This window comes from Monodelphis domestica, chromosome 8 (assembly GCF_027887165.1).
Source record: "Monodelphis domestica isolate mMonDom1 chromosome 8, mMonDom1.pri, whole genome shotgun sequence".
Lineage (NCBI taxonomy): Eukaryota > Metazoa > Chordata > Mammalia > Didelphimorphia > Didelphidae > Monodelphis > Monodelphis domestica.
In genome coordinates, this window is record NC_077234.1 from 93,841,733 (window position 1) to 93,855,072 (window position 13,340).

At 39.2% G+C, this 13,340-nt stretch overlaps 1 protein-coding gene across 1 annotated transcript in view; it reads right to left on the minus strand.

Annotated features, from left to right (window-relative positions):
* Positions 1-7,869, minus strand: part of COG3 (component of oligomeric golgi complex 3) — a 67,672-nt gene extending 59,803 nt beyond the window's left edge. Inside the window, exon 1 of the mRNA XM_003341839.4 lies at positions 7,532-7,869. Coding sequence (XP_003341887.2) covers positions 7,532-7,702 — 171 coding nt within the window. The 5' untranslated portion in view covers positions 7,703-7,869. The remainder of the gene's footprint in view (positions 1-7,531) is intronic.
* Between the last annotated feature and the right edge of the window lie 5,471 nt (positions 7,870-13,340).

A 13,340-nucleotide genomic window follows, 5' to 3' on the forward strand; every position in this document is an offset into this window, starting at 1 on the left:
CCTCTAATGGGCAGGGAACAAATGAAACTAAATGACCTTCAAAAATCCCTTCTAGCCCACTCCACTCCCATGATTTTATTCCCAGATACAAGTGTTACCTAGAGACATCAGTTTAATCTCCCTCTCCAAGTCCAGAACCCAACAAAGTATCCCAAGGAATGCTACTCCAGGCAAAATAGAAAACATTTCTTCTCCTTTTGTACAAAGTCTTGTCTCCACACCAAGACCAGGTCCAGATCTGGATAACTAGTACTATGCCATTACTACTCCCTTTTCAAATAAGGAAAAAAAAGATTAAAAATAAGACTGAGAAATTTTAGCAGCTACACCTCAAAGAAAAACATAACCAAGCTAGAGAAGTCAGGGGGAAAAAACTAAAATATCAAATTGTATGTCATTATTGCCATATAAAAAGAGATTTCAAATGATCAAGTCTTTTAAGTATAGAAAGAGGAAAGATAAAAAGGAATATAATCAATGTATATATATCATAAAGGTATAGACAGCAGTGTATAGAATAGAGATACTCAGCAGAAAGTCTCCACAGTCCAAAGGGCTTTCCCCACAAGCTGCTTCTTTCAATTCAATTAAATTACACTTAACAAAGTATTTCTTCTCTTTCTCCTGCTACCATAAGCTTAAACTTCAACCCAAAAAATGTGAGAGAAGGTGGGGGAACACACAAAGATGTCCCTGGCATCAGAAACACATTCTCACAAGAGTGAACACAAGCTTGTTCATCAAATCATAGAATCTTGGAATTAGAGGGCACCAGTAAAACCTGAAAGACATTACCTTAGGTCAAATAAATAATGTTATTTTACATATCAAATTAGAAAATCAAAATTAGAAAACTTATTATGAATTCAAAACTAGTATAAACTGAAAATACAAATACGGTGAGTTAAAAATTTTTCTAAATAAATTCATGAGATAGGTTGTAAGGGAAACTAAGATTCAAAGGACTGATACAGCAAAATGGAAAGTTTATCACTAAAGTCCAAGGACCCGAGCTCAAGTCCTAGCTAAGATAGCTTCTAGACAACGATCTCTAATAAGTCACTTAACTTTTCCTAAGCCCTGGTTCCTCATCTATAAAATAATGATAACAAAAACTACCTCACATATTTTTTAAAGCATTCTATGAACTAAATATGAAATACTAAAAATAAAAATCTAAAAACTAAATATGAACTATTAAGATGAATCCAGGAAGGTTATTATAAGTCGGTTGAATGTGACAAATTACCTCCAATAAACCTATTTCCATAGAGCATCCAAAAAGTCAATAGAAGCAAATAAAGTATTAAAAATTTTTTAAATATTAAAAAAAATTTTCAATACATTTTTCATCAACATATTAAGGATTATAATACAATGAGGTCCTTTGGTATAACAAGAGCTAGCGATTCAAAATGTAGCATGACTCTAGATTCAAGAATATATCTTTGACAGTAATACCAGAGATTAAAATCTTCAGTTTTGCATTTTCACATTCTCCATGACACCCTGACCCATCCTTCTCCTTTTCTCCCAATAGGGCTCAAATTGACCTCTTTATCTCAAAAAAAAAAAAAATCCCCTACTCCTCCCAGTTTCCCCACTTGTATTTCTGATATCACTCTCTCCTCCTAGTCATCCAGACTCAAAATGTTCCAGGCTTTTTTCCCCCCTTTTTTCCCTTCTGAGATAATGGCCAAGACTTGTCCACTTTATTCCTTAACTTCTCCTATGTGTCCTCTTTTCTCTACTCATACTAGAAAAAAACTTAAGTTTAGGTCCTTGTTGCTCTTCTCCCCTCCCAATGTTTGGATAACCTTTTTCATGTCTTCTTCCCTACCCTCACTCTCATCTTTACAATCTTACTTTCACCAGCTACCAAAATAATCTCCTAATGCATAGAACTATCCAAGTCACAGCCCTACATAAAAGCTATCAATGCCTCTACTGCCTATAGAAGAAAATATATCCCAATTATTCTAGCTTTCCAAGTCATTCTTAATATGGTCCCCAACTATCTAGTCTTCAAAAAAAAAAAAAACCAACTTCCCTTCAAACACTCTAGAATTAATCCTGCTCTCTCTGGTCTCTGTACATTCCCAAAGGCGGCTATCCCCCTATTCCTGGAATGTACTCCCTCCACACCTTCTCTACCTACTGAAATCCTACTACAACTCCTTGAAATCCTACAAGGTCTAGCTCAGATTACAATCCTTTATGTAGTCTTCCCTGAATCCTGCTTTTCTCCTTTTCCTTACTTTCCCTGCTCCCATACCGCCTTAAATCCTCCCCACTATACCCCCAATCAAAGTGATCTCTCCATCCCCCAATTTTCTAAGAATATTTTGTCTGACTCTCTTCTTTGTCCCAATATTTATTTTGTGTTTATAATTTTACCTTTATCTTATCCCTCAAAATAAGTTTCATCTTGTTTCCCTAATATGTGGAAGTGGATAACCAAGGACAGAAAAGATGGACTAATCATGCAGCAAGACTGAAGGATGAAAGATACAGACACTTCATCTGTTACATCTGGACCACAGAAGAGTAAAAGAATCAAGAAAAGTCTTTTTAAAAAGCATAAAGATCACAAAGGGGGGGAAAGGCAGGAATGATGGTTTACAATCTGCCCTGATATAGGAAGAACACATAATGATAAGATCACAGATCCACAAACACCCTAGTGCTTTGCACAGTACCAGGCTTGAAAACAGGAGGCAGCTCTGAAGTGTCCTGAATTGAATTCAATAGTTTCAGGTGTGGTTTTTTAGCATTTTATTGAGAGCTATACTGAGAGATAACTGGAAAGAAAACTCACTTCTACGTCCCTATTGTGGCACTGGTATAAAGAACCGGTTTACATGAAGGAAATGATTATATAAAAAGTGTTAATGATTTTATGACAACTACAAATGGTTAGCTACTTTTTATACAGCTAGCTTCCCAGGTCAGAAACAATGTGTACTTTTTCTTATGAAAATTCTATTTTAAAATGGTATAAAGCCCATTGGGATACATTTGTTAATGACAGAAAAAATTACAATTATTCAGAAACCTATTTCTAGTATCCCTTCCTACTCACAAGAAAATAGCTTACATTTAATCAAAAGTCAGATTTAAAGAACTTTGCAAACTTTAAATTGCCCTATGTATATGCGAGTTATTTTTTATATAACATGACCTAAACTCTAAAGTCCTGCTACATACCTTCTCTCATTTGTTCCTCTCACAACAACCCTGTGAAGTAGGTGGTACAATTCTTTATTATAATTCAGAAAAGGTTCCTTATGCAGCTCTGGAGAGTACTTGACCAGTGCTTGAACCTCTTCCTCAGGCCACCAGTCTTTTTTGTTCCATGTGATAGTTTAAAAAAATTTTTTTCGAAGGTTTGCTTCTATATCCTGTTTCAGGAACACAAGCAAAACCATACAAAATGTAGGGGGACTTGAGCAAAAGGTCACTTTCTCAGACTTTCTGCCAGTTTGTGTCAGAAGGGCCAACCTGCTTCATCATTCATCATTTACTTGGTACCTACTCTACACCTGGAATCTTCTTTACCAGGGTACTGGAAGGTGGACAGAGGAAACAATATCACCTGCTTTCCCCTGACCCAGCCTGACAAGTAAACTGTGGAAGTTTTTTGTTTGGGGGGAGGGAAGGGATTTGCCACTAAAATTTGAAGATAGGTTCTAAGGAAGCAAAGGTACCAAACTCTCATTTACTAGCAGCATTCAATTTTTTTAAGTGACAAATGTTGCTTATACAATAATATTTTTTTATTTCTAAGTCACCATATAAAAGGTTAAAAAATTAATTTCGCCCTTTTCTTATTTTTTTTAAGCCCTTACCTTCCATCTTAGAATCAATACTATGTACTCGGTGCCAAGGCAGACAAACAGTAAGGGCTAGGCAATGGGGGTTAAGTGATTTGCCCAGGGTCACACAGCTTGGAAGTGTCTAGGGCCAGATTTGAACCTAGGATCTCCCATCTCTAGGTCTAGCTCTCAATCCACTTACAGACCCAGCTGCCCCCCCCCTTCCTTATTTTTATAAACTACAAAGATATGCTCACAGTCAATAATGTTAATAATGCAAAGCACCTGAGGTGATGCCCACATTAATGGTTTATCACAACAAATTTTTATTTGCTTTGCTTTGAGAAAAACTATGTGATAGGGCAACTAGGTAGCACAATGGAGAGGGGGCCAGGCCTGGAGTTGGAAAGCTCTGTACTCAAATTTGGCCCCTGATACTTCCTACCTGGGTAACCCTGGGCAAGTCACTTAACCTCTATTGCCTAGCCCTTGCCACTCCTCTGTCTTAAGAGTTGATACTAAAACAGAAGGAGTGGGTTTAAGGAAAAACAAAAGATTGTGACAATGATTTTCAGCACTACAGAATTACACTCTGCATAACTTGTATTCCAGCAAACTATCATATTAATTCAATATGTTCAATTTTTGTCTTGTCTATCACCACTCAACACTCACCACTTTCCAGGATCCTATGGAAAAATGAGTAACATTGATGAGAGAAGTATATGAAAACCTAAAAAGGGCTTTCCTACAGCAAGTACTCCACTCCACTACTTCAAGTAATCTTGCCAGCACTCTTAGAAGAAAAATGTAGGCAGAATTAACCTTTACTCTACCATCAGGAAATCTCAAAGCATGTAACCTCGGGAAATTAACCAAGGACAAAAAAAAAAGGATGATTCAGTGGCAAGAATATAATAGGCAGGAATCTAGCAGCAGTTCATTATCCAGAGCTCAAATGGTATATATAACAAATATCCTAAGGAAAACAGGGGACAAACTTCTCCCACTGGAGAGCTATATGCACAGGGCTTTAGGAGATATTATCTACCATAACTTGTATTTGTGCACAAGACGTTATCTTCACAACAATCTCGTTAAGTAGATTAATTCCTCATCATCATTCCAGTCAACCAAGTTCACAATCTTGTAGGTATCCTCAAGAGGATATTGATATACTCCCATACTCTCCATATCCAATTGATTGCCAAAGTCTCCTGCATTAAGACACCCTTTTCTACTCTCAAAGTACTTAACTTCAGACCTTTACTCTATTTTAATAGTTTCCTAATCTGCACTTCCCATCTTTCTCCAGTCCAACTTCAAAGAACTGTCAAACAGATATTTGTAAAGAACAGGTCTGATCACATTACTCCTTTACTCAAGAATTTCCAGTGTTGCTTGCCCTCTAGAATAGGATTAAAACTTCTTTATTTAGCTTTAAAATTTGGCTCTAAACTACATATTGTTCCCCTTCATCCATTTTGCATTATGGCCAAACTACACCATTTTTATAGTCTCTTTCTCCAAAATGCCCTATCCCACTCAGTGCTTTTGCAGAGGCAGTCCCTTCAAGGTCCAAAGGCATTCTCTCTCTCTTAGATCTTAGATCTTCCCACTCTTAGATCCTCCCACTTTCTTCATCACGCAGGCATTATTTAATTCCATCTCTATTAGATAGCTTACTTATCATCATAGTTGTTGGTGCCTTCTCTCTTGACAAAAGTTGCTTTGTATTTGTTTCATATATTTTTTATTTCCTCTTCTACATAAATTTTCCCCATTAAAATGTAACTTCACTAATTGCTGGGATTGCTTGGGAGTCTGTAACTCAACAGATTAGTATCAAGCCTGGCACATATGCACTTAACAATGATAATCAGTGAATTAATTTTACAGATAAGAAGCTTTAGAGAGGGTCAGTGACTTGTCCAAGGGTCCATCCCCCCCAGCCACTAGGATGGGGAAGAGATTCTAACCAAGATAAGCTCTTTCCACTACACCATACCACCAGGTATAACTTCTTGCACACTATTCTACATGTAATACTACATATTTCCTATATGTAGTTCCATAGTTCCCTAGTTTTGTGACTTATTGCTCCACCCTTATTCACAATATTAGACCCCAAACACAAATGCTATGACCTACTACACTTGTATGTTTCCAGTCAGTCAACAAACATTTATTAAGGTTATACTATATCATGTCAACAAAAATTTATTAAACACCTACTATGTGCCACACCCTGTGCTAATCTTGGTGGATACAAAAAAAAAAGGCAAAAAAAAGTCACTGTTCTCCTGGAGCTCAGTCTAATGGGGGAGACAAAAAAAAAGAAAACAATTACAAACAAGATTTACACAGGATAAGGGGGAAGAAGAGATGAGAGCTGGGAACAACAAGTATTTATTGAACACCTCTACTATGTGCCAGGTACTGTGCAAATACTAATTCATTTATCCTTAACAACAACTGGGAAGCAGGTGCTATTATTTCCATTTTATAATGGAGGTTAAATGACTTGCCCAGGGCCACAAAGGTAAACCCAGCTCTCTTTCCACTAGCAGACTTTTATTGTTTCCAAAAAACTACATAAATGTAAGTTATCATTTTTTATCTATCACACAGGTGAGTAGCAGATAGGTACCCTATAATAAGGAGGCAGTGTGCTGGAAATAATCTTAGTTGGAAAGCACTAAGATTAGGCTAGAAAAGGATTCTTACAGAGAATGGGACATTAGCAGACTTGAAGGAAGCAGAGGAAGGCAGGAGAGCAAGAGTTCCAGGAATGAGGAAGAGCCAGTGCAAATACTCAAAAAGAGTTATGAGATGAGGAGTGTAGTGTTCAAGTAACAGCAGGGAAGCCAAAATGTCACAGAACTATATGTTATAAAAAAAACCGGAAAGATAGAAAGAGGAGGAGTTACAGCGTCTGAAAAGTCAAACCGAAGATTTTCCAGCTTGATCCTGGACAGGAAATAGACTGAATGGATGGGTGGCTCGATCAAATCTGCACTCTACAAATATCAATAGAGAATGGGGTTGCAGATGGGAGGCAAGGAGCAGGCTACTACTGCAGAAATAGCACAGGTAATGAGGACCTGGGTAAGGAGTATCAGAAAAGGGGACATACGTGTGGCAAAGGCACAAATGACAGGACTTGGGAGCTGACTGTCGATAAGCAATGAGAGTTTTTAGGCAACACGAAGGTGACAAGTCAGAACCCTCGCCAGCAAGAGAGGGCTCAAGAGAAGGGAAGGGCTGGCGGGACGAGGTAATGAGGGCAGGTGGACCAGTTCTCAAGCAGCATCTGTACTAAGGGAGAAAGTGGCAGATGAAATCACTCCATCTGTGAGGTATCTGGAAGAAGTGGGAGATGTGGGGATTTGACCTGAGGCTTGGTTGAAGGCAGGCAGAAGGGGTGGCGGGCACGGAGCATGCAAAGAGCTGGCGGGTCGGAGGGTTTTTAGTATAGAAAGAAGGGAGTGTGGGAAGGGCCCTGCCCCAAATACAGACTCCCTCAGGGCAGGAGGGAGTGCCCAAGACCTTAGACCAGAGACGCTCCAGACCCCGGTATCCACGAAGAGCCCGGCCGGGGCCTAACTGCCCCGGCAGGAGCTGCCAACGTGGCCGAGGGAGGGTACCTAGGCTGCCGCCCCTCAAAGGAGCGAACGGGAGCCAACCACAATCCTGGCTGGCCCGACCGCTCTCACCTCGGCCGGCACCGGTAGGTTCTCCGCCGCCGCCTTCAGCTCCAGCACCGAGTCCGTTTGGCGGTCAGTAAGTGGAGCCGTGGGGTTGGGCCTCCGGTCCCAAAGAGCGAGCTTCTCGCGAGTGTCCCGGTCCCCCGCCGCCGCCTCCGGCAGCAGCAGCACCTCCGCCATCGCCGCCGCCGCCGGGGCTCAGAGCAGCAGCAGTAGCCGCAGCAGAAGCCGCGGGGAGGCGGGGAGCCGAGGGCACGAACTGGGGGGCGGGAACTTCCGGGAGTCAGGGGGCTTCCAGCACGACACCGGAGAGGCAGGGGGCGGGGAGGAACGCCCTGGCCCCGGAAACGCTTCTGAGCGAGAGGGGGCGGGGGGAGGAGAAAGGCAAACATGGACGTGGCTTTAAATCCGGGCAAAGCATTTCCGGTAGGGTCGGAAAGACGCGAATGTCCAGCCGAACCGGAAGTAATCTTGCCCTGACTGCCAGCCCCTTCTTCAATATCAACAACTTTATTGAGAGAAATTTCTGAAATCACTTAACACTAGAGATGATTGAGAGTTCTCGCCGGCAGGGGGCTTCCTGAACCCCCCAACACGCATCTAGAGCTCCACCATAGAGGGGTTGCAGGTTCGGTCCTTAATACCCACGCTCGAGCTAACCATTTCATAACACATAATGTCATAAATACATCTGTAATATGCTCAATATATCATAACATATATTGTCATAAATAGTATGCTTGACATCAACATATTGTCATAATACATGTATAATATGCTCAATAAATATCTATATGTATTATCATACTCACATATGTTTAATATATCATATATATGTAATAAATACATGAATTGTATTATTAATATAGTATACATTGTTAGAAATGCCTTTATAATATGCACAATATTGCATAATGTATATTGTTATAAATACGGGTATACTTTTTCTATGTCATGTATATTGTTATATATTTATAATATGCTTGATATATCCTAATGTATATTACTATAAATACATTTCTGGTACATTTAATACATCATAAAATATTGTTACAGATACATGTATAATATGTATATTCTTCCTGACTCCTGACCCTGGAACTCAATCCACTGCACCATCTACCTATGTTTAATGTATAGAGGGTGAGGTAGAAAACAACAGCTTGCAGTCTAGTCTATGATGGGTTAATTTATTTATTCATTCACTCATTAAATGTATTAAGTGTCTACTTTGGGCAAAATACTGTGCATAGTCATTGTGCCCTTGGAGCTTGAGGCATTTATATATGTTATAAATAACCAACAGGATTGACCAGTAATGTCTTTGAAATTTTGTGAAGTATTAAAAAAAATTTAATGGCCACTATTTAACTCCATCTAACCCAGGGAGACAAAAATTATTTTTGTTTTAAGCCAAACTAAATCCAAGCTTAGTCTATTTTCCTCTAAACACTCTTTTGCTAAATCTTTTAAAATATTTTCAACATCTGGTAAAACACAATGCTAATGGGATACAACTCCCCTACTGGGATGTTAGAAGAGTGTGTATAACAGCAGAATGTCTAATTGGTTTCTTTTTAGTGAACTACAGTGGGGGCTCCCTCACTCAAACTGTACATGAAAGGAAGGGGAGGGAAATGAATAAAGATCCTTTGGGGGTCTTTGAGTAAATAAAAAAGAGATGCATAACGAGCCATTTTTTGCACCCAATACTTTCAGCTTCCATTCCCAAGCTCAGCAGTTGTATCTGGCAGTAAGAGTGAAGAGTATCTCCAAGCTTTTACAAACAGTCCCCTTCACCAATACAACCTTTATACATTTTTTTTTTACTGCTTATATGCAAAAGCATCTCTCACTGAAGAAGGAACAGCAAACCACTCCAGCCAGAAAGTATGGTCCATGGTGTCACCAAGAATCACACACAACTGAACAACAATGCAAAAACATCCCAGAAATCTGATTTGAGTCTTTGTGTTGTTAGTTCTTGAGGTTAAAAAACAGTTCCTTTGACCTTCCATGACCTTTCATGATCTGCCTTTGTCCTCCACATCTGCCATGGGACATGAGCAACTGTGGAAAATACAATTGTGCTTAGAAATATGTTCCCTTCTATCCTTGTATTTCTCTAAGATTCTTCATTTGTAAAAGTGCAAATGATGTCCTCATTCTACATGCTCTAACACAATTATCCCAACTGCCACTTGCTTTAGCAAGTTGAATCCCCCAGAATTAGGCTACTAAAACCCCTCAGGGCTCTAGAAGTACCTCTGAGGGATTTTTCCAGTTCTATAAAATTCAAAAACCCCAACCAGTGTGCTTCCCCTCAAAATTATGGATAGATTAGAATTTAGTCAGCCAGACTTAAGAACCTTTTAGACAGAGATATTTATCAAGGCAGTATACCATAAAAGGTGGTCACAAAATATTTTTTCCAAAAGCCTGTGACACCCTCTCTTATCAATTTATATAGAGTCCAGGTGCAGGTGGGCTCAAAGTTAGAGAGCACATGTGGCAAAGAGATAACTTATACCTCCTATTTGCTGAAAGCCCTTTTTTCCCCTTCCAGGGAATGCTTAAGAAGCTTCCCTTAGGCATAATGCATCTTCTCTGCTGGACTTCTTGTAGAACCCTGAATCTGTATTCAATGTCCTCAGCTCCCAATACAGACGTTACAACCAAGATCCAAGGATGAATGGAGGAAGGATGGAAAAGTCCAGAATCTTTCATAGACTATGAAGTTCAGGAGATCTTCTTCAAAAGGGAGAAAGAGTGAAGACTTGGGAAAAAGCTAAAGCTGAGACTTTTCTTTACTTCCTTTTACTCCCATCAGACCTTTCAGGGGTTGTGCTGAATTGTCAGACTCACTCCAATCTCTAAACTAGTTTGACATTTTGTAGATAACCCGTAGGTCATTTTAGTCATTCTAGGGTGTGACTAAGTTTCCTCTCCTAACCAAATACCTTTCTAGTTCATCAAAGGGCATTAAGTATAGAACAGTTAATCTAAAGGGTTTGATTGGATGGCTGAAATTGATTTGTACTTCAATAAGATGACTTGATCTATTAACTCAATTAATCCCAACCTTACAATAAAGAAAATTAGCATATCCCTTTTTAAAAAAACTCTTACCTTCCATCTTGGAATCATTACTGTGTATTGGTTCCAAGGCAGAAGAATGGTAAGGGCTAGGCAATGGGGGTTAAGTGACTTGCCCAGGGTCACACTGCTGGGAAGTGTCTGAGGTCAGATTTTAACCTAGCACCTGGCTCTCAATCCACTGAGCTACCCAGCTGCCCCCAGCACATCCCTTTTTAAACTTGCACTTACTCAGACATCAACAATGTGCTGACAGGGTAAGAGAGAATCATTAAAACAAGGTTTTGCAGGAAATTAATATTAGCTAATCTTTTTACCAAACCAGAATAAGAAAAACATATATAATGTTCATAAGCTTCTTGCTACCCATTTCAGTCCTAGTACTCTGCCAAATTTAACAATATCAGTTTCAAATTCTTCAGCCATAGTTTTAAGCTTTGTTTGATTTTTATTAGATTGGTGATGAACATAATAAACTTTATCCAGAAATATTTTAAATGATTGGCATTTTTTTTCAGATATTGGCTCATCAACTAATCATTGTAATAGGTGATTTGTTGTTGTTCAGTCCTTTTCCATCAAATCTTCATGACCCTATTTGGAGTTTCCTTGGCAAAGATACTAGTGATTGGCCATTTCTTTCTCCAGCTCACTTTGCAGATGAGGAACTGAAGCAAAAAGGGTTAAATGACCTCCATAAGGTTACATTGCTGAGAAGAGTCTGAGATCAAATTTGAAATCAGGTCTTCCTGACCCCAGATCTGGCACTCTATCCACTATACCACCTAGCTGCCCCAAATAGATGATTTAAACAGTGCCAAATGACATTTATAGGAAAATTTCCTAACAATTTCATTGCTACTCCAGACTTTCTTCCCAGCATTGTAACAGCAGCTTCAAAATAAGATGCAATTAACTTCCTTTTCAAATATTCATTATTAAAGCCACAATCATTTAATGTAGACAATAATGTATTGAAACCAACCACTCTGCTGTGGTTGGCACCAATTATTTTAAAACAACAAATAACATTGTGTATGAAATGCAAACCCTGGTTGGGTCTAACAAGCAACTCAAAAAACTACGGAAAATGTAACAAACAGCTCTGCCATGCTATTATGAGCAGGCTCCAGCATACCACCACTCTTTGGACCCAAAGCAAAAAGCAGGACAATCCTGACTTAAGGATCTTACATTCTCCTGGAAATAAAAGATAGAAAATCTCAACTGCTCAAGCTCTCCCATTCTATTCTCCAAGCAACCTGGGACTTGATTCCAGCTCCCCACTATTTTTCTCTACCCTCCCACCTTGCTTGACTACTTGCTTGAAAGAAAAAGGAAGAAGGCTAGCCAGGTCAGTGTTTCAGTACTCAATGGCTCCCTTGTTCCTTTATAAAGCTGGTTAGCAAAGCTGAACTGGAAAATAGATAATGACTAGGCAAAAAAGTATTGCATGATGGGATAAAATTTAAAACATCAGATTATGTTTCAAAAGGCTTGTGTGGCAATAAAGAGTTGACCTCCTTGAGGTACATACAAATTTTGCACAACACTAGTGTAGAAGCTAATGTGAGGTGGAATCATGTGTCTTACAATTTAGTATAAGCATGTACTCTCAATCCAGTCTACTGGATTATTGTTCTGGGACAAACAAATGAAGCTAGTACTCCTTTCTTACAGTGATAAATGCTGGCTATTCCCCAAAGAAGGCACAAGCTTCCTATAATAGAGCTAATTATATAACATGTGCTACAGGGGAAATGTCTTCCTGGTCCCAGCTGGTGATTAGTTTCATCCCTGAAGCATCAGAAGGGATGAAAAATGCAACTGAAGTTTCCAACCTTCTGTATTACTCATGTTCCTGCAATATGTTTATTGGAATAAGGCACTGATTACAGTTTCCATAGATACCATTCAGGTTGACATAGTAAAATTGCATTGGTCTATTTGAGTGTATAAATACATGGATCTCTATTATAAATTCACTATAATATAATGGGCTATAGTAAATGTGTACATATATTTCTGTAATCAGAATTTGGATGATTCTCCTTCCCTTCCTCCTCCCTCTTTCACTTAAATAAGGGAGAAAAATAAATGTCGTCCACTTAAAGGCATTTACATTGATAGAGCCAAAAGGTGCTGATAACTAGTAGAGAATAACATATTAAAAAAAGGAAAGAACCAGAGAAAGAAACAGTGGAATGTTTTGCTGTCACCTTTCACAGAGAAGATGGAACAAAAATAACAGGGAAACCTATGCTTGTCTTGGTCAGAGAAAGGAGGCGACCTATAAGGCTGCAGAAAGTCATAAAGAATAGCATTAATGTAACAAGGCTGGGGAAAGGGGGGGGTGCATAAATATTAACCTCATCTTCCACCATCAGGGAGCAACAGACTAAGATACTGTACAGGTCAGCCTCAGTCAAATAAGCTCTTATATTCAGGATAGAAATAGAGGCTGCACAGGGACTCTGGGCATTTGCATATATTTTCACTATCAAAAGTCATCCATTCAGGGGTCTCTGTCTTCTTTTCATCCCTCTGAACTGTGTGCTTGCAAATGCTCTGGTCTCAATAAACTGGACAGCACCAGGCATCCTTTTTCTCAAGTTTCCTGGGTAGAGCCATGAGCCAAGAAAAGTGAAAATGTAATTTTCTTTCCTCAAAATTTCCTAGAAGAATATCTTGTTCAAGCTAAGGGAAGGAGAGATGCTTCTGA